At 42.0% G+C, this 22492-nt stretch overlaps 1 protein-coding gene across 3 annotated transcripts in view; it reads left to right on the forward strand.

The window, feature by feature from the left end:
* The window catches only part of ARFGEF1 (ADP ribosylation factor guanine nucleotide exchange factor 1), a 164743-nt gene that overhangs the window by 91312 nt on the left and 50939 nt on the right, over positions 1 to 22492 (forward strand). For all 3 annotated transcript variants that reach the window (XR_008844264.1, XM_056522127.1, XM_056522126.1), the window contains 6 exons: positions 12215 to 12449; positions 13303 to 13402; positions 13517 to 13656; positions 15720 to 15828; positions 17694 to 17895; positions 20608 to 20719. Coding sequence is in view for 2 of the 3 variants with exons in the window: in XM_056522127.1 (XP_056378102.1) it covers positions 12215 to 12449; positions 13303 to 13402; positions 13517 to 13656; positions 15720 to 15828; positions 17694 to 17895; positions 20608 to 20719 (898 nt within the window). In the remaining variant the exon portion in view is untranslated. The remainder of the gene's footprint in view (positions 1 to 12214; positions 12450 to 13302; positions 13403 to 13516; positions 13657 to 15719; positions 15829 to 17693; positions 17896 to 20607; positions 20720 to 22492) is intronic.

The following is a 22492-nucleotide window of genomic DNA, read 5'->3' on the forward strand; positions in this document are numbered from 1 at the left end:
TCTACTCATTTTCCAGAGTATTAAATGGGTTAAATTGAAATGAATGTCTTTCAATATGTATTTCATCAATAGTTAATTCTTACCCCTATAGCTATTGCATCCAGACATCTCATTGGTGTATGTGCGGCACACCTGGCTGAAAGAGAGCCTGTCAGGTCCCTGGGACGCTCAGAAACCAGTCCCAGGACCTTACAGGTGAGGAGAACAGTGTTCTGCGCCGTTCTCCTTAGCTTTATGCGAATTAACCCATCGTGAATAGTATCCAGTCATTGAGGAGGAGACCTTCCAGTCACTTTGTCCATCTCCTGTCCAGCCAGAGTACCTGGGAGCCACTTAGATAACAGCCACTTAGATTGCTTCTCTCGTTCCGAAGGACCATTGGAAATGACAGCTGGGGTCCAATTGGCTGCTTTCCTTTATGTCATTTTTCTTATAATAATTTATCTATAGTAATATGCAAATATGAAAAAAAATTGAATGTATTTCTAATTGTGAATTGGTATGTGGACATTTGTGTATGCTTATTGTCCTGTATACTAAGGCCAAAAGGGCAATGTGTTCCCAGTTTAGAAAAAATGTCTATAAAGAAACATGAACAGAGAATATTATGAAGGTTAAATTAATGTTTTAAGTCACGTAATTGGAAGTGATGTCTCAGTAACTTACAGCATCTTGCTGTCAGGTGAAATCATGAGAAACATTTCTGTGTTTGCCTGATGGAGAGAAAAGGCCGACATTGAGCGGTCAAGCCGTCATATCTCCATTTTGCTGTTGGAGGGTATAGGTCCGAGTTCCATATCTTGTAGCTCTCCCGATGTTGCAATACTACATCTGCAGTCTCGCTCGGATAGGCTTCGGCGGTCACTGCTTGATAGAAATGATTATTTTGAAACAACTGAAGAGCTACAGGTTGGAGAACTCTGGTATGGGTTATTATTTTTTCAGCATATTGGGGCACTTATCTACTGCTTCGGCAGCTTTTTAAATGGCACTTATAGACAGCTGTGTTTGTGGTTCTTGTGCTTTGTCACTATGGAGGATGGTGCTGGCTGACTAGGAGAAAGGCCTTTGTAGTGGGACTGAGGAGGTAAAGATTTTCCTGGAGGAAAGTGCCAAAAGGTGTATGGAGTCTTATACTATGTGCAATGTTCCAATAGGAAAATAATATGCTCAGTAGTCCTCCATCAGAAAGATTTGATTTGAGGTCACCTATTGAAGGTATTGTCCCCACAAGCCGATGCCCGGCCCCTTTGAGCTTTGAAACATTACTATTTGCCAAGCCAGAATTTGCTCCAGAAGTAAGAGTTTCCCATCTGTAGACAGCTTTTTGGGGCATTGCCCCTCATTAGTAAAGAGCAACCTGTAGTGTATTGTTTTTTGTTTTTTATTTTTTTTATTTGCATTAAAGGAGAACTCCTGCTGTATTTATTTTCCTAATTAGGCTTAGTATGTGGGAAAAATTAAATAAATAACTTCTACTTACCTTCAGTGCTCCCCCAGTGCCTCCGATGTCCTGCTTGGGACGTGTCGGGCCCAGTGTGTCATTCTGAAGCTCAGCCAATCGCTGGCTCCAGTGATGTCCCTCCTGCTGAGTCTCTGTATGACACACTGGGCCCGTTGCGTCTGCAGATGACAGACATGCTGCAGCTTTAGGAAAACTATCACTGTGGGGACTGGAGCAGGACACTGGAGGCATGGCGGGAGAGCTGGAGGTAAGTGATGTTTTATTTTATTTTTATTTTTTATATCACTCACAATGGCCATAATGAGAAAAAAAAACCTCCTGCCAGTGTTCTCCTTTAGGAAGTCTAGTAAAATAAAAAGAAGAAATTTAAAGTATTAGCAAAGCACATACATTTTTAATAGTATAGGTAAATGAGGACCACTGGTTCCCCCAACTTGCCTCTTAGTGATATCCTTAAATACTGGATGAATATAGAGGCAAATGTGCAGCTGGTTACTCACTCCTCGCTGCCTTCTGTACTCTGATCACTAAGACAGGAACAGGAAGCTAAATGTGATCAGTGGGCTGCTTCCTGTCGCAGTGATAACACATGCGACCATGTGAAATGTAGAACAGCTTACATCACATTAGGGAGCTAGCAACAAACATGTTTCGGGCTCTTCCTGCTCTTAGTCATGGTTAGCCATGACTAAGGAGCCCCAAACATGTTGGTAGCTGCCATGTGTGCTGTGAACTTTTATCTTCATTGGTGAAGCACAGGGGATTCCTTTTTTGATTACTATGTGTTTATCTGTTGGTTGTCTGGATCAGATTAGAGGATACAGTCCTTAAGCACACTACTGTCACCAGCTACTAAGGCTTATAAGGAACATTGCTGTCACTGTAAGTTTTGTCACATTACACGGGTTTCCCACAAGGCTATCACTATTTTTTCTCTTACATGATCTCTTGTCCCTGCTATTGTTGTTGTTATTATTTTTATTATTGTAGTCACTACCTTTAAAAATATTATCTGATGGTGCAGCAGCAGCAAGGAAATTACAATTCTCTGTTAGCTGGTAAGCACATAATATGGCATTGCTTCTGCTGCTCTACAAAGAACAACCTCTGTCTCATCTGTTTGTCCAAATGTAGCACACGGACAATCCCTTTAATGATATATTAAAAAATATCAGGGTCAAAAACCGACTGTTCGTTTGGAGGAACAGCCGTGCGTTGGAGTCCGTGAGCTGACTTCATGGTCTGCATAAAAAAATGTCCTAGATTTGACATTTGCTGCTTTTAGTGAAATATTGAGGTTTGTTTTAAGGGGTTACTCTGTCAGATTTAAAGGGGTACTCCGCTGCTCAGCGTTTGGAAAAAAAAAATGCTCCGAACGCTGGAGCCGTTGCCAGGAGCTCATGATGTCATAGACCCGCCCCTTCATGACGTCACTCCCCGCCCCCTCAATGCAAGTCTATGAGAGGGGATGTGACGGCCATCACGCCCCCTTCCATAGACTTGCATTGAGGGGACGGGGCATGACATCATGAGGGGGTGGGGCAATGAGGTCACAAGCTCCTAGCGCTGGCCCCAGCGTTCGGAACAGTTTGTTTCAAACCCTGAGCAGTGGAGTACCCCTTTTAAGGAAAAAAATGCATTGTTTACCTGTCTGCCCCATTTATAAAAAACAACAAGAATCTATTTGATTTGTGGGTCGTTTCCTTTTTTTTGTCAATGCCAGAAAACCAGGTGGAACAGTTACTCAGTACAACAGTTCCCAGAATGCATGGTTGTTCTTCAGCTCACCATAGTTCTCCCACCCTGCCTACTCCCCTTTCACAGCACTGCTGCCAGCTCCTCTCCCAGAGCTGTGGATTCAGTGCCCTGTTTCTCTCTTTTAGGATATGTTTACACACTGCAGGTCTCCAGCTTTTTTTTTTTGCAGAAACAATGCACATTTTCTGTAACTGGTCTTCAACAGATCTTCAGCAGTGTGTGAACGTATGTTTGCATTTACTGTATACATTGCATATTTTATGCTGTGCAAATAAACATAAATAAGGAGATGAAGACGGCATCAAATGGACAACATAAAATCTGCAGTACGTGTGAACATATCCCAAGGGTGAATTCATATGTGGCAGATTAGTTAAAAATTTCTGCAACTGTCCTATTCAATGGAAATAGTCTTGTTCAGAAAAATGGAACTGTTTCTGAGTTGCAGAAATCTCTGCAACAAATCTGCTACTGAACGCACCCTTAAACCGTTAGTCAACAACTGCTGTATTCATTTTCTGCCTGTTCCTCTGCCTGTGACATAATTCGAGGTAAGGCAGCATGATATTACTGCATCTCATTCTTACCTAAATACCCAAATAAAGTTTTATTTCCCCCTCTACAAAGGAAATCAAACAGATATGTGCATAACAGGGCTGTGCGAGGTGGTGATTTAGGCTGTAGAGGCTCGTCATTGTTGATGACATCACTCGGGGGGGGTGGGGGGTGGCTGGGGAAGCTCCAGCTTAGAAAGAATATTTAGTCAAGCCTTCTGAGACAGCAGAGGAGGGAGTAGTTGTGAGGTGCTGAGGTGCTAAGACAAAACCACTCTGACAATGAGAGGATTACACAACTTCCTGTCTGGGATATTTTAACCCCTTAAGGACCAGAGCGTTTTTTGCACATCTGACCACTGTCACTTTAAACATTAATAACTCTGGAATGCTTTTAGTTATCATTCTGATTCCGAGATAGTTTTTTCGTGACATATTTTACTTTAACATAGTAGTAAATTTTTGTGGTTACTTGCATCCTTTCTTGGTGAAAAATAGAGATGAGCGAACTTACAGTAAATTTGATTCATCACGAACTTCTCGGCTCGGCAGTTGATGACTTATCCTGCATAAATTAGTTCAGCTTTCAGGTGATCCGGTGGGCTGGAAAAGGTGGATACAGTCCTAGGAAAGAGTCTCCTAGGACTGTATCCACCTTTTCCAGCCCACGGAAGCACCTGAAAGCTGAACTAATTTATGCAGGATAAGTCATCAACTGCCGAGCCGAGAAGTTCGTGACAAATCGAATTTACTGTAAGTTCGCTCATCTCTAGTGAAAAATCCCCAAATTTGCTGAAAAATTTGAAAATTTTGCATTTTTCTAACTTTAAAGCTTTCTGCTTGTAAGGAAAATGTTTATTACAAATATATATTTTTTTTTGATTCACATATAAAATAAGTCTACTTTATGTTGGCATCATAAAATTTATGAGTTCTTACTTTTGGAAGACACCAGAGGGCTTCAAAGTTCAGCAGGAATTTTCACAAAATTTTCAAACTCGATATTTTTCAGGGACCAGTTCAGTTTTGAAGTGCATTTGAAGGGTCTTCATATTAGAAATACCCCATAAATGACCCCATTATAAAAACTAAACCCCCCCAAAGTATTCAAAATGACATTCAGTAAGTGTTTTAACCATTTAGGTGTTTCACAGGAACGATTTCAGCAGGCATCTGGCTCCGGTCCCCAACCAGCTAGCAGGGGGGACCGGATTTCCCACGGGCGTATGGATACGACCTGTGTCCTTAAGGACTCTGAATGGGTGTATCCATACGCCCTGTGTCCTGAAGAGGTTAAGCATAAAAGCAAAAACATACTGAAACGAGCACCATTAGTGATAACACTATATTAGTAAGTTATATATCTTGTGGTGATAGCTTTATTTACATACAATTTTCTGATGCTGGAATACTAAGCAACTGTTCCTTTATTATATCATTTGTAAATGAGATAATTGTGATAAAAATGCATGTATCAATTAAGCTGTGTTCACATCATGGGATATGAACATGTTTAGCATGTGTGCTAGAAAGAAAACAATTGGGGGGGGGGGGGGGGAGAGAGAGATTTATCAAAACCTGTCCAGAGGAAAAGTTGCTGAGTTGCCCCTTCTTACATTTTTCAGAGGCCTTTTCAAAAATGAAAGAAGCGATCTGATTGGTTGCTATGGGCAACTCAGCAACTTTTTCTCTGAACAGGTTTTGATAAATCTCCCTTCTGGTGCTTTAACTGAATGTATCCATAGTCTGCCCCTCACCTGTTAAAGACCAGGAGAGTCACCTGTTGGTCTCTCTAAGGCCACTATATGTCGGTGTACAGGGATCAGCCCTGAGGCACGACTGATCAAAACTTGTGACATGTTGAAAGTTTTTTAGGTGATAGGTACATGTTGGAGGTCTCTCTCGGTTAGTGTTTGCCAAATAGCGTCCCTACAACTGTTGCTAAATTACAATTCCCAGCATACCGGGAGAATCAGTTTTGCAACAGCTGGAGTCACACTGTTTGGGGACTACTCCTGACTTGTGGATCGTGTTGTAAACAGAAAACTCCTGTTTTATAAATCTAGGAAGTTGTCATTCCTCAACATTCGCCCTGTTCTAACCCCACTCTCCGGCTCCATTTAACCCTCTATGACCTATATTTCCTTTATTTACCTATGTTTTAGTTTTCTTTTCTCTGCATATTGCAGAATGTTCAGATTAATGGAATAAGATACAATAAAATAGAATGTTATTGGATTTGGCCTATTTGTCGGTCTTCATGGTGATTGCAGATAGCGCTTTCTTAGGCTGAGCTCCAGGCTGTGTTGTAAATAATAGGACTGGATGATTGCAGTGTTATGGTTCATACCTGACATTGAAAACCATTGTGATCATCACTTAGCAACACGGATGGTCCTTTATTATGTGTAAATAAGGTTAAATCTACCTGAGGAATGTTGGCACATTTTTATCATTAGCCTGGAATATCCGGATGTTGTATTATTCGTACAAAATCTCCATTGACTGTAATATCTGTAAGCAACTGGAACATATATAAGAATTTATATATATATATATATATATATATATATATATATATATATATATATTCACCTCAGCTATTTTAGAATGCTTAAGGGTCTATTCACACGTACAGTATTCTGCACAGATTTGATGCGCAGGAGTTCAAACTGTGTTCAGTTTACATTGAAATCTGCAGCAAAAAGTCCTGCGTATCAAATCTGTGCAGAATACTGTACGTGTGAATTGACCCTAAAAGGGCACTGCCACTCGCAAAGTCCCTTAAAGGGGTACTCCAGAGGAAAAAATCCAAATGTTCTGGTGCCAGCTGCTGTATGCTCAACAGGAAGTTGTGTAGAGTTTTCCAGTTTGACCTTAGTGCTCTCTGCTGCAACCTTTGTCCGTGTCAGGAACTGTCCAGAGCTTAAGCAAATCCCCAGTGCCAAAAATCTACAGTATGTGAACAGGATTGAGAAGTCCAAAATCAGGAAATGCAGTCTGGAGTGCTGAGGGGGTTGTGTGCAGCCTTAGCCAATCATAGCTCATCTCACAGTAAACTGCTCTGGGCTGTGTGTAGCAGAGTGAGGGAGGAAGTTCTCCCCTGTATGGCTTCAGATGATGTTACGCCTGCTGGGTAACGCCCCTTCCCAGACTGTGAATCTGATTGAGACTGAGCAGAAAATACAGAGCAATATCAAGGTAGAAAACTGAAAAATAATAAAAATAAAGGCTGGGCGTGGTTTAATATGATGGGGGCAGTGAACTGGGAGGATTATGAAACTTAACAAGATCATGACAGATGCCAGAGGTTGTAGCTTCGGGGCCCCGATGCAAAAGCTGCAACAGGGCCTCATATGCCAATTATTGTACTGCTTTCTTATGGGGACTATGTGTTTTTGGACCCCCTTAGGCACCAGGGCCCCGGTGCGACCTCTATAGCTACACCCCTGATAGGTGCTCTTTAATGTTATGGCTTATCAATGAATATAGTGAACTGTTTCTAGAGTTCACTTTGATGTGATCCTCTGTTTCATTTGAAGTGTTTCTTTATTGGAGAGTTTTTATATCATAATCTTGAAGTAGGTGAAAGGTTCTTAGATACAGTAGCATTCTTCATGTGTTGCTACTGGGAGGGGATAGTGCGCATTTATTTGTTTAGCAATGTTATGGTGCAGCTAGAGCCTTCCCAGGCCCCGAAATGAACTGAACTAAATAGAGTTCTGGGGATGTGTGCGGAATAGATGATAGAACAGATAATAATGCAGTACGTGTAGGATCCATAAAGTAGGGCTGGGCGGTATGACCAAATATGTGTATCCCGGTATTTTTTTTTTTTTTTAAACTGACGGCGGTTCCACGGTATATAATGGTATTTTCACCCCCCCCCCAATCATGTGACCCGCGCGTGGTGTTCGACCTCCCCCCCCAAATCATGTGACCCGCCAGCACTGTACTGCTCCCCCCAATTAATGATTAGCGTCAAGCACTGCCCTCCTCCTCTTTGTTGGGGGGCCGCCGGCGATGGAACTCACTGTACGCCAGTGGTCTCCAACCTGCGAACCTCCAGTTGTTGCAAAACTACAACTCCCAGCATGCCCGGACAGCCAACGGCCAGGGCGGGGCATCGTTCCGGCCGGTGATAGGCTGACGGCTGTCCTCCCCCGTCCCCAGCGTGCGGCCGACGTAGGTAAGTTAAAGTTTATTTTCTGTATCTTTTGCAGCCCGGGCATAGGGATACAGCGTACAGCAGTGGTCTCAAACCTGCAGGCCTCCAGCCGTTGGCTGTCCGGGCATGCTGGGAGTTGTAGTTTTGCAACATCTGGAGGTCCGCAGGTTTGACTGTACGCCAGTGGTCTGCAGGTTGGAGACCACTGGCGTACAGTATAGAGTTCCAGCGCCCGGAGGCCCCCAACAAAGAGGAGGAGGGCAGTGCTTGACATATGTGAGTAGTTCCCCGCTGGGCTGATCATTAATTGGGGGGGGCAGAACAGTGCTGGTGGTTAACATATGGTTAGTTCCCCGATGTGGGGACAGCGCTGCGCTCGGCTGTTAATACATTCCCGAGGGGGAGGGGCCCAACCGGTATTGCGGTATGGGGGGAAATTCATATCGTGCAGCCCAAAAAATTTGGTATTCAGTATGAACTGGTATACCGCCCAGCCCTGCTATAAAGTCTTAACAATCTGTAAATATAGCAGAACAATTATTCTGAAATGATCCTCCGTGTAGGTCTGAACCTGCTGTATAGGGAAGCCACGTATGAAGAAATATCTTCTGCTGTCTGATCCATCTGAATCACATCACACTTTAACTCACATAAGAATTGTTCTTATTTCACACAATGCTGCTTTTTCCTTCAGGTGAAATCATAGGCTTTCCTTTGTTTTACTTCCAAGAAAAGAGGAGTTCAGGCCAAACTAACAATCATGAAATAGTCTCCATTATAGAAAGCATTTGTCAGGGAAAATATCTGCACCCTGAATGTAACTATACCTGCCTTTATATACTCTACATGTATCCTATTGATACTGGAGGGATTTAAGTGATTACAATAGATAAAAGAATATAATATAATAGATAATAAACCTGTATATTGCCCTCCAGTGTTCCAACGTAGATGTACAATGACAGGAAGGATGTAACAATGGCCTCAGGTTACAATATTTTCAATGTACAAAGGTCTTTCCTGGACCATTGTAACATAACCATACTCATCATACAATGCTACAGACAGGCCGGGTCCATGGCTCATGTTAAAGGCTGGAAGATCCGACCAATCAGAGAGGACATTTTACTTGTAAAACACCTGTATTACTGATGTGCATTCACTGATTTTCAGTCTAGTGGTGCCCACTACAGTAAAATGTGGTACTGTACTGTTCTTTACCTGTGCCAGGACTTAAATGGGCACTGTCAGATACAAAAACTTTTTATATGTTATACATCTTGGGAAAAAATTAACTTTTCTTATATACTTCATAAGAATTTTATTTCCTTTTTATAGAAATCTTGGCTTATAAAATCATGGCTTTGTCCCAGCTGAAGCACAGGCATGAACAAAGTCCAGTAAGTGAGGGTAGGCTAGTACTGTCTGATAGGACAGGAGAGAGCACAGAGGAGTACTATCAGGCAGGAGAGAGCACAGAGGAGTAATATCAGACAGGAGAGAGCACAGAGGAGTAATATCAGACAGAAGAGAGAACCTAGTAGTACTATCAGACAGGAGAGAGCCCAGAGGAGTGCTATCAGACAGGAGAGAACACAGAGGATTACTATTAGACGGGAGGGCACAGAGGAGTCCTATCAGACAGGAGAGAGCACAGAGGAGTACTATCAGAGAGGAGCGAGCACAGAGGAGTGCTAGCCTACCCTTACTTACTGGACTTTGTCCCTGCCTGTGCTTCAGCTGGGACAAAGCCATGATTTTATAAGCCATGATTTTTATAAAAAGGATATAAAGTTTTCTTATGAAGTATATTAGAAAGGTTAAAGCGTACCCATCAGATCAAAAAAAAATTTTTTTGTTTTGTTTTTTTTTTATCACTCAGAGCCTAATCCGGACCATGTACATCTAATTTTTATGTGTCTAGCACCTTTATTTTTATTTTTTTATTAAACTTTTAATTTAGCTCACTAGTCTGAATTCCTCTCAAAGGGAGGGGGCGTGGCCTCACTGTGCAGGTCTCCGCCCCCTCCCTCAGTATGCTGTCTGCTCACATCTCCCCTAGCATTAGCAAAACTACAACTCCCAGCTTGTCCTCACTGACAGTAGTGGGACACAAGCTGACTGTGGGAGGATTTTTCCTCTAGCTGTGAGCCCTGCGCTCACAGCTGTCAATCAAGGAAGTGTGTCCATGACATAGGTGATGACGCATGGACACAGCAGGACTAGTATGTGTCCAAGCAGGCAGGGGGCAGTTGTTTGGCTTTTTCAGTATGAAATACTGAACATTTTCTAATGAAAGCAATTGCAAAACCTATTGGTTTTGCATGCTTTACAACATATCAAAAGTTTTTGTATCTGACAGTGCCCATTTAATGCTTTGCCAAGATGTACAATATATAAAAAGTTTTTGAATCTGACAGTGACCATTTAAGTGCTCCTGTGGGCACCAAGTGAAGGTGGCTCCATATTGAATATCTAGTACACAGTGTGTACTTTTACAGGTCCTTGAAGAAGCTCCTGCCCACTATGTATAAAGTGATATATAGCTTCTAGCTATTCATTAAATAAAGAATAAGGGGAGAAAAAGGTGTGCACCTCGTGCAGATAAGCCAGGTGATGGATGAGATAAGAAAAAGGAGAGAGCCAGATGGATGGCCCCTTACCTCTAGAGGTTATGCAAAGAGCATAACCTCTGTAACAGCATAAATTAGAGAATGCAGCCTCTGGGTCCCTCCGGAGGCCCAAACTGGGCGACCGGTGTAGTAGCAGTCAAACGGTGATGGGAAAATCTTTCCACGGGAAAAAAGGACATCAAGCAAGGTGCAGGACTCTGTGGTGGTACACGGGATACATCATTTATTATAAATAAAATATGCAACGCTGAAAGGTAAGAGCGTTTCCAGCCCGGACCGGACTCTTCGTCAGGCAGTTACAAGACACATTGATATCGAGGCATTATAAAACAATATGTTAAAAGCTTCTGGGGGAGGGTAACGAGACCGTAAACCGGAAGTGTTGCCGGTGTGTAGAACATAAATAATTTTGCATAATATATTACAATTTCAGAATTAAAAAAATGGTTAGCATAATGTAACAAATAAAATGTAAAGAATCATTGAAAATTCATACTAAAATTGTAATAAGTACATACTTTGTTGAATGTGTAAATTCCTAATGCTGAGCATGCGCAATAGCCGCTATTGTGGTGAATCAAACGTATAAACGTAAAGTACGTGTAGAATGGAAAAGTGTGCGCATGCGCAGTGGCACATTGCAATTTTAGTATGATTTTTTCAATGATTCTTTACATTTTATTTGTTACATTATGCTAACCATTTTTAAAATTCAGAAATTTTTATATATTATGCCAAATTATTTATGTTGTACACATTATTTATGTTCTCTCACCTTTCAGCGTTGCATATTTTATTTTATGTATAATAAATGATGTATCCCGTGTACCACCACTGAGAGTCCCTTTTTCCCGTGGAAAGATTTGCCTATCGCCGTTTGATTTCTAGCTATTCATGACTTTTATATGTAAGGACTTTCTTTATCTGTATTCGTCATTGGAATCTGTCATCAGATACACATGCATGTTCGGTCAGGCTGAGTTTGCATGTGTGTGGGGGGATCAGAAGAAAAAGCTGTCAATCAAGCTATCTTATGTGTTTGGCCAGCTTTGGGGTGACTATTTACGTAGTGTTAAGCCACATTTGCCCACTGGGTAGCATTCTGGCTGTCCGTGTTTGGAAGCTCTTTTATTTTTATTTATTATGGAATTTTACGACATATTGGAAAATCTGATAATAATTACTATTTCTCACATTATACTTATTCTGCTGTAGAGGGTATCTGTGTTTGCAGAAAAGCTCTACACAATCCAATGGATTTGTTACAGACAGCTGGAAAGATTTGGAGCTATTATTTTTCTCATTTGTACAGCTCTGTACATATAAATGCTGTCCTCCTTTCCCCACCGTCCTCGGCTTCATATCTCATTGCATATAAACTTAGGAGCCGTCCATAGGGGATAGCAGAGCTCACAGGAACAGTAAACTCCTCTCAATGATGCAGAATGAATTGCTGTTTACAGACACCAGTTATATCAAGGATGTAGTTGAATATTGCAGGTATGGTGCAGTGCAGTATAATAAGATTGGTTGTTATAGACTATATATAATATTTGTACATGCTATATTGATTTGAATGCATACACAGTTCTTATAGGGCACAGATATAAATAACCCTTCATATTTTTTTTTCTAGGTCCCATGAATTGCGTTCAAAGGTTTTATCTTTGCAGCTGCTCTTGTCAATACTGCAGAATGCAGGCCCCATCTTCAAGACCAATGAGATGTTCATTAATGCTATTAAACAGTACCTCTGCGTTGCACTGTCTAAAAACGGTGTATCATCCGTCCCAGAAGTCTTTGAGCTTTCTCTCTCTATCTTCCTGACGCTTTTATCAAACTTCAAATTGCACTTAAAGATGCAGATTGAGGTACGTTCCATGTTAGCCTTATGTACTATATTTAAAGGACAACTGTAGTGAAACACTTTTATATATTCCTGTGCCCGGACCTCAAAAATAAACAAAATAAACTTATACATACCTTCCTATAAGCCCCCGTTGGTCTGGCACAGGCCTCACGGTCCGGCAGTGCTGACCTCATTCCACTTCCTGGGGACGGGGACGCCGCAGAGCCGTCAGCGTATCACCGGCCGCAGCGATGTCCCGCCCCGGGCGGTGATAGGCTGAGCCCACTGTCATGTAAGAAGCCGGCCAGAGCTCCTTACATGACAGTGGGCTCAGCCTATCACCGGCCGGGGCAGGACAACGCTGCGGCGTCCCCATCCCCAGGAAGTGGAATGACGTCAGCACTGCCGGACCGTGAGGCCTGTGCCGGACCAACGGGGGCTCGTAGGAAGGTATGTATCACTATATTTTGTTTATTTTTGAGGCACGGGCACTGGAATATATAAAAGTGTTCTACTACAGTTGTCCTTTAAGGGAAAACTGTCAGCCCGATCACCCACACTAAACCTTATACACTTCGAAGGGCCGTCACGCCCTCTCCCATAGACTTGTATTGAGGGGGCGTGGTCGTGACGTCACGAGCGGGGGCGCGGCCGCGACATCACGAGCCTCCGGCGCTGCACCAATCAAATATCTCATCCCTTATCCTTTGGATAGGAGATAAGATGTTTAGGGGCGGAGAACCCCTTTAAGGCCTGTTCTGTTTTGAAGGAGGTGTTTGCATTAAAATGATCACATGTTCTAAATGTGTGCATAGAAATATGTGAAATGAGTTTGTGTTCCATGGCATTTTGTTTATAACCATTAATTTTTTCAGGTTTTCTTCAAAGAAATATTCCTTTATATTCTGGAAACATCAACTAGTTCATTTGATCATAAATGGATGGTTATTCAGACATTGACAAGAATCTGTGCAGGTATGAAGTAGCTGTTTATCCTGCGCCCACCTCTGTTGTCTGCCGTAGGCAAATCCGATTAGTGTGTGAGCGACTGATTCTGATCGGCTCTGCCCTGTACCATGTCTCCCACAGATGCACAAAGTGTCGTAGATATTTATGTCAATTACGACTGTGATTTGAACGCAGCAAACATCTTTGAAAGATTGGTTAATGATCTCTCTAAGATTGCTCAAGGAAGAGGCAGTCAAGAACTTGGCATGTCAAATGTTCAGGTATGTAATTACTAGTCAATGTATAATTTTTCCTGCACTTGACGTTTTTAGGCCAAGTTCTTCAAATCTAAGTATTTTCGTTAATTTTCCAGTCATTTTCAGCTTGGATGCCTACAGGACATTTACATGTATTTATACAATTTATGTGGAGGTCAGTCAATGCAAAACTCTGCTCTAATGGATTTTGTCTTGGAATTTGTTGTTCCAGGGAAATACAAAGTAGGGAAGAAAATGTGTATAGTATAACTGCTTGAAAGATTATGGTCATTAGAAAAATCTTTTGACATATGGTCCACACATGTCAAAAGTTTTGATCGCATTGGCTCTTGCTTCTGAGATCTGCAGCAATCACTAGTTATAACAGTGTTTCCCAACTAGGGTGCCTCCAGCTGTGGCCAAACTACAACTCCCAGCATGCCCGGACAGCCTTCGGCTGTCCGGGCATGCCGGAAGTTGTAGTTTGGCCACAGCTGGAGCCACCCTAGTTGGGGGAACACTGGGTTGTAAGCATGGCAGCGTGCCACTCATTCCCTGGCTGTTAGTCAAATCGGACCTTTTCTCTGTGTAACTGTATTCAGACTTGTACGTCAAAAAAGTCAGATCTGCCACAGACATCCTGATCTAGCGATTACTGCTGGTCTTAGTCATGAGACCCTCTGTGATAAAAACATTGGGCGTGTGGGCAAAATGGGAGAAGTTTTTTCTAATGACATTTACCTTTTAAGTTACTGAGTATTCCCCAGGACTAAAGGTCTCCCCTTTTCATACTTTGGACTTGACTATTAGATCTGGAGACTCACCCTCCCTTACTTCACTATTATAGAAGTTCCATTCTGTGTCTTAAAGGGGTTATACAGGAAATAAACCTTTTTTTTATATATCAACTAACTCCAGAAAGTTGAACAGATTTGTAAATTACTTCTATTAAAAAATCTTAATCCTTTTAGTAGATGTCAGCAGAGAGCACTATTGCCAGACAGGAAAGAACAGCTCAACTTCAGCAGCTGATAATTATCGGAAGGGTGTATCAGAGGCAGTGGTCGCCGCCCGGCACTACGCCAGTGTTGTACTTTTTGATCAAAATGTATACGAACAACCTGTTAGTTTTTTAAATTATGCTGAGAAGCAATTAGATCAAAATACAAATTGTGGATGTGCCGCTATGTTTCTCTATTTGTGTTGTTCAATAAGGTTTTGGCCCAGCTTATTGTCACGGACCAGGTGTGCTTTGTTGGTCGCCAAACTCTCTATGAAAACTCATGTCAGAGCTTGAGCGTGGGAGAACACCTTCTCTGCTTCTCACTTTGGACACAGAGAAGGCATTTGACTGCATGCCCTGGAGATACCTAGAGCAAGTCTTGTCTACATTTGATTTTTGGGGCTCTTTTTGCAAATCTGTGATGGCTTCGACTCCCAGCCTTGAGCTTGTGTGTCCTCGTCGGTGGTATTGTCCAGGGAGTTTTGTAACGCCAGTGGCACGAGACAGGGATGCCCCCTCTCCCCTTAATATTTGCCCTTGTTATGGAGCCCTTAGCTCAATGGGTTCAAACCTTCCTGGATGTATCCGGGGTGATGACTGGCGATTTGGAATACTGTATAGGTTTATTTGAGGATGATGTGATATATTATGCCTCACCTCCCCTGAATGCATCTTATCAGGGGTCTCTGCTATCCTTCAATGCCAGCTACTATAAAGGTCAATCTGTAAAAAATATATTTTATGTATAAATCTAAGGTATTGTACAGGAAACACAGTATCCCGAAGTAAGGATAAATGTATTAGGAAAAACAATTAAAAAAATAGAGAAATTGTGACAGATTGCTCTTAAGTGGAGAGAAAGCAAAGCAGTTGTTTCAGCAGAAGCCTTTCCTTTCTGTACATGATATCAGACAGGCTAATTACCATGTAAATGAAAGCTTGAAGGGAGGTTAATGGAGAGGCAGAGTGTTTTCTGTAGATAACATTGACAGTAATGTGCATGTGTTTGTTACAGAGTGAAAGTGTTTTTACAACTTGTAATGCGTTTCTTTTTCTTTGCTTTTTTTCTTCTTCCTTTTTTAAGGAATTAAGTCTAAGGAAGAAAGGCCTGGAATGTCTGGTTTCCATTTTGAAATGTATGGTAGAGTGGAGCAAAGACTTGTATGTGAATCCAAACTCTCAGACTACCCTTGGTAAGGATAAGCAAATGAGAAATTACCTGCTTAAGTGAAACTATTAAGTTACAACAGAAAAGGGCATTGTAATGTGTGTACAAAATGCAACCAGCATGTATGAGAATACAAAAGAACTGGATGAATGGCTTCTATTTAAAACATGATATAATAACAGTCATTTAATCTAGGCTTAAAAGGGATTTTAGGTTTTCAAAAATTGTGTAAATGGCTTACATACAGTAAGATTAGTCACTTTCTGTTTTACAGTCTGTAGCGAGAAGCCTTTATAAACCAGTGTCACATGACCAAACCTTTGGGAGTTTTTCTTTTTATGTGACATCCTGTACACTTTTTACCTCCTCTTCATTGCTCCATGCTTTCTTCCCTCTCTCTTATTCCTTGAAGGGATCATGTTACACATGCTGGGCAGCAGATAATGTAAAATCAGTAAGTATCAGAAAAGCAGAACAGGCAGAGAGTAATAAAAATAGGCATGTATGCAGCTGTAAATGAAAGCTGTGTTTTTGAGAGGAATCATGGGAACTGTAGTCCTTTAGATTGATACTCCCAACCACAGTAAGCCCTGGCAGCATCCAAGCAAACTTGTTGCACAGAGTTGGGAAAGCTAATGAAAATGAAAAACAATGGGGGACAGTTATCAAAACCTTGTAGAGCAAGAGTGGTGCAGTTGCCTATAGCAGCCAATCAGGTCGCTTCTTTCATTTTTAAAAAGGTCTGTGAAAAATTAAAGAAGCAATCTGATTGGTTGCTATGGGCAACTGCACCACTCCTCTCCCCCAATGACTTCAGAGTTATAGTGGCATCACACAGGCACTTTTTTTTGGCTTGGAAACCCTCTTAAAGGTGTACTCCGCTCCTAGACATCTTATCCCTATCCAAAGGATAGGGGATAAGATGTCAGATCGCCGGGGACCCCCAGGATCTCCGCTGCGGCACCACGGTATCATTACTGCAGAGAGCACGCTCGCTCTGTGCGTTATGACCGGCAGTACAGGGGCTGGAGCATCGTGACGTCATTGCTCCGCCCCCTCGTGACGTCACGCCACCTCCCATAGACTTGTATTGAAGGGGCCCCTGTATTGCTTGTCATTACGCACAGAGCGAGTTTGCTCTGTGCAGTAATGATAGCAGGGTGCCGCAGAGGAGATCCCGGGGGTCCCCAGCAGCAGGACCCCGGCGATCTGACATCTTATCCCCTATCCTTTGGATAGGGGATAAGATGCTAGGGGCGGAGTACCCCTTTAAAAAGGTGTCAGACTATTGAGCATCCATAATGATTAAACTGTCATAGGTCTATTCACACGTACAGTATTCTGCGCAGATTTAATGCGCAGGATTTCAAGCTGTGTTAAGTCATTCAGTTTACATTGAAATTTGCAGCAGAAAATTCTGTGCATCAAATCTGCGCAGAATTCTGTACGTGTGAATACACCACTAAACAGGTATTTAAAATGGATATTAGAGTGAAGGAATCTCCAGAAGCATGGGATAAAAATTAACCACAATATAGAGAAATTATTTTAATGCAAAATACATTTATTTAATTTAAAAAAAATGTCCACAAGTTGTCAGGGACTGTCTACCAGGCTGATTTAGTTTAGGTTATGTTATGAAATCTGGCTGACCAATGTGTATATACCCTCCTGTCTGACACATTATGTCAATTCTTCTTTTTTTATCCCTTCTGTTACTTTTATTTTCCATTATAATCAGAGAAGTTGCAGAGCACCTAAACTGCCTTGTTGTTTTATTTTTAAACAATATTTGCAATGCCCATGTATTAACAGGTTAAGGTTTTAGTAATATTATTATTCTTTCTTTTTGCTTACAAGTTTTTTTTTTTTATCATCTTCATGCAACAGGTCAAGAGAAACCTGTAGAACAGGAGACAAATGAAACAAAACACCCAGAAACCATCAATCGATATGGAAGTCTGAACTCTCTGGATTCTACCACCTCTTCAGGCATTGGCAGCTACAGCACACAGATGTCTGGCACCGATAACCCTGAGCAGTTTGAAGTCTTGAAACAGCAAAAAGAAATCATAGAGCAAGGGATAGATCTGTAAGTCGCGCTGGCTGATCACAGTATAGCTGCTCTTTTTTCCCATTTTTGGCTGTGATTTTTAACATTTTATTTTTGGCATTGAAACATGAGTTTCTCTAATTTTGTAGCAATCAATGAACTACTGGCTTATAAGGGATTTCTGTGTCCATCAAGGGAAGCAAGAAATACACCTTATCTTCTTTGTGCAGTTTAGAAAGTTATACAGATTTGTAAATCACTTCTATTAAAAATCAAGTATCAAGTCTGCTGTATGTCCTGGAGGAAGTTGTGTAGTTATTTCCAGTCTAACACATACTCCTTGCTGCCACCTTTGTCTGTGTCTGGAACTGTCCAGAGGATGAGAAATTACCACATAAATGTTTTCCAAACAGTGTGCTTCCAGCTGTTGCTAAACTGCAACTCCCAACATGCCTGGACAGCTGAAGGCTATCCAGGCATTCTGGGAGTTGTAGTTTTGCAACAGCTGGAGGCACACTGTTAAAACACTGCTCCAGATCAATCCTCTTAGTTCTCCTGCTCTGCACAGTTCACAATATTGGCTGAGGTGGCAGCAGGGAGTGGTGTGTCTGACTGGAAAGAACTACATGACTTGCTCCAAGACATATAGCTGGCAAGTACTGTAAGGCTTCACATTTTTTAAGGGAACCTGCCATCAGTTCTATGCTGTCCAAACTATGGGCAGCATAAAACTGATACAGACAGCGCAATATGAGGACTCAATAAATTGCTTTAATAAGCTCGGTAGTTTCAGAGTAATCACGGCTTAAAGAAAATCTGTCACCAGCACTAACCTGTTGGTACCGCCAGGTAGTGCAGGTGACACTGATGACAACGGTACTTACCTTTGCCTGTTCCGTGCAGTCATTCTTCGGTACTCTTCTCCGGTACCTTCAGCTCCGGGCCTGGGTTGGAGCATGGGCGGAGCTTAGTGACATCACCACTGCTGTTCTCTAGCAGTGGGACCCAGCAAAGAGCAGCAGCGGTGACGTCACTGAGCTCCGCCCATGCTCCAAGCCAGGCCCGGAGCTGAAGATACCGGAGAAGATTACCGAAGAACGACTGCATGGAACAGGACAAGGTAAGTATTGTTGTCATCAGTGTCACCTGCACTACCTGGCAGTACCGAAAGGTTAGTGCTGGTGACACTGGTGACAGATTTGCTTTAAAATTGACACCTGGACCCTGGTAATTAGTCATGTGGAGCGCCTCCCAGAGGCTGTTCTCTGCCCCGCTACCACTGAGTGACATGTCTTTTCAAATACACAGATAGGAAGAGATGCGTCACTCAGGACAGGCGGAAAGCAGCTGCTGGGACTGCCTTCCTTTACTACGGTACTTACCCGGGTCATGGTTGCATTTTTAAAATATGTTTATTCTAAAATACCCGAGCGTATCAGAGTAAATCATAGTGTATTGGTATCGCACTGCTTGTACCAGTTTTATGCTATCTGCAGTTTGGGCAGCATAAAAATAATGAGATAATATAATGAGAGGTTCCCTTTTAATAGAAGTAATTTAAAAATCTCTCTAAATTCCTACCACCAATTGATTTGTTTTTTTCTTCTTCTCATCAATACCAATTTATTATAAGTAGTATGTACATTGTGCCAATGGCAGCTTAGAAGTTTAAAGGGAACCTGTTATCACTTTTATGCTGTCTGGACTACCAGTCATCAGGTGGTCCCTTGTGGCTTCTTCTAGCCTTAATTGATAGATCTCTCCCTATTTCCAAATTGAGAGAATTCTATCAATTGAGGCTGGTGGTGTGGGAACAAGCCACTACAGGGGTACACCCTGATGACTCGTGGTTCAGGCAGCGTGAAGGTGATGACTGGTTCCCTTTAGTGTAGGATGCAGGGATGGGAGCTCAGCTGGGGAACTTCGGGGAAATAACATAAGATGGGGGATAAGTTTCTGATCGCGGGGGGGTCGACTGCTGGGGTCCCCCACAACTCCTACATGGGGTCCTGCTACTCACCCGTCACTTGGAGAAAAGCTTCAGTGAGGGTCCACTCAGCCAATCATTAGGCTGACATAGGTTCCTGGCTTAGCCGATGATTGGCTGTGGACAGAGGTTAAGTTTTATTTCCCAGGAGTACCCCTTTAATTTCCTTTCAAATCTAATTCACACTTGCTTTTTTTAAGGTTTATATTTACATATAGTATTTAGTTCCATAATTTGTTGCAGAATTCTATGTTGCTACTCCTACAGCATGATGGTGAATTCCCCAAAAGTTTTTTCAGTGAAGTTTGTTGATCATCAGATTTGTACAGGCAAAAATTAGATGTCTCAACTTAGAATTATCAGAGTTTCCTTCAAAAGATACACTATGGAGCCCTGGATGTAGTTTTCGGTTTCAGACAGACAAGCACTAAAAGCCTCTGAATGATAGATCTTTTTGCTTTCGAGCATTGTTGTTGTATGGCTAGAATGAGGCACTTGATTTAATGTCCATCTAGCTGAGTGCACCAGCGTCTGCCACTCCAGGCAGCATCTCTCCAGCTGAACTATAAAGCTTTCTCCTGATCATAACATTCTGTCTTCTTTGAATTATGTTCCAGGATATTTAAGGTTCAGAAACATTTGACTTACAATTTTGTCCATGTCTCTAAGTGATTCTGTTCTATCTTTTAAGTTGAAATTTTATATTTGCAGAATACACTGGGTTCATTGTTTTGATTTTTTTCCCTTTATCATTCATTATATAGATTTAATAAGAAACCAAAAAGAGGAATCCAGTATTTGCAAGAGCAAGGGATGTTGGGTAATACCCCAGAAGACATTGCCCAGTTCCTGCATCAAGAGGAGCGTTTAGATTCAGTAAGAATTTGCTTTTTATTTAGACATTACTGAATTGGTTCCCAATATCAGATCTTGATGGTGTAGTTACTCTAAACTGTATTTCCTAAAGTCTCTCGTACACTTTCAATAGCGGTGTGCCAAATGCGCAGTCAGCCAAAGAGAGGGAAACCTATTCATTCTATGTGTACAAGTTTAGTTGGAAATAAGCTTCCATTATTGCAGTTGCATTTTTCTGTATTCAGATATGCAGGACCCCCTTCACTTATGTCCGTCCTCCAGCAGCGAAACGCTGAAGGGGGTCTTACACATCTGAATACAGAAAATGCAACTGCAATATTTTAAGTCAAGTTGACTATGGCTGCTTTGTCTCTGACTTAAAATGTACTTCACTTGTTTGCAACAAAGACTGGCGAGCCAAGTCACATGCCCTTTCGATAAATCTCACATCCTTAAAGGGGGTACTCCGGTGGAAAACTTTTTAACTTTTTTGTTTACATCAACTGATGCCAGAAAGTTAAACAGATTTGTAAATTACTTCTATTAAAAAAATCGTAATCCTTCCAGTACATATTAGCGTCTGTGTACTACAGAGGAAATTCTTTTTTTTTTTTTTTTTTCTTTTTTCTGTCTGACCACAGTGCTCTCTGCTGGCACCTCTGTCCATGTTCAGAGCAGGAGCAAATCTCCATAGCAAACATATGCTGCTCTGGACATTTCCTAAAATGGACAGAAATACCAGCAGAGAGCACTGTGGTCAGACAGAAAAGAAATCCAAAAAGAAAATAATTTCCTCTGTAGTATACAGCCACTAATAAGTACTGGAAGGATTAACATTTTATAATAGAAGTAATTTACAAATCTGTTTAAATTTCTGGCACCAATACAGAAATTTAGGTGCACTACTGTGGTGGATGTATACAATGACATTGGCTAATCCCCTCAACACTGATGTTAAAATTGAGACATTCGCCAGTATATCCTTATATTAAGGACACACCAGAGCCCGCACACCAACGCCAAGGTTTCTCAGATGGCACGGGACCGAACGCTAACCTACCTGTGCGTAATAAGCAAAAACCAGGGGCCAGTGGGCAATTACAGCAGCACTAGGTCGACATGCAGCGTGCTCCCAGTTCCCTCCAGCGTGACTGAGCACACATACAATGGAAGGGGGGAGAGAGGCTACAAGCCCCACCCAAGTTGGCTGATATAGGTGCATGGCCTCACAGGTGCAACCCTAATGCTGCCTGGAAAATGTTCAAGGCGCATTAACATATGGAGTTTACACACCTCCACGTATAAATTTACAAACAACAACAAAAAACGTGGTCTCAATTGGCTGGAGGTGCTCAATCCCAAATGCAGTCGTGCATATATACTGGGGGAGCAGATCCTGCCCTTGTAGTCCGTTGCTAGGGGCGATCCCCAGCATGAAAATGCATACAATGGAGGATGCCTGCAGCGGACTACAAGTGCCACAATAGAATCCTACACCAGATAAACGGTGTGGATGTGTTACACATCCACACCGTTTATCTGGTGTAGGATTCTATTGTGGCACTTGTAGTCCGCTGCAGGCATCCTCCATTGTATGCATTTTCATGCTGGGGATCGCCCCTAGCAACGGACTACAAGGGCAGGATCTGCTCCCCCAGTATATATGTACGACTGCATTTGGGGTTGAGCACCTCCAGCCAATTGAGACCACGTTTTTTGTACCAGTTGATTTAAAAAATAAAAATAAAAAATAAAGTTTTACACCGGAGTACCCCTTTAAGATTTTTCAAGTTC

Source organism: Hyla sarda, chromosome 5 (genome assembly GCF_029499605.1).
Source record: "Hyla sarda isolate aHylSar1 chromosome 5, aHylSar1.hap1, whole genome shotgun sequence".
NCBI classification, from domain to species: domain Eukaryota; kingdom Metazoa; phylum Chordata; class Amphibia; order Anura; family Hylidae; genus Hyla; species Hyla sarda.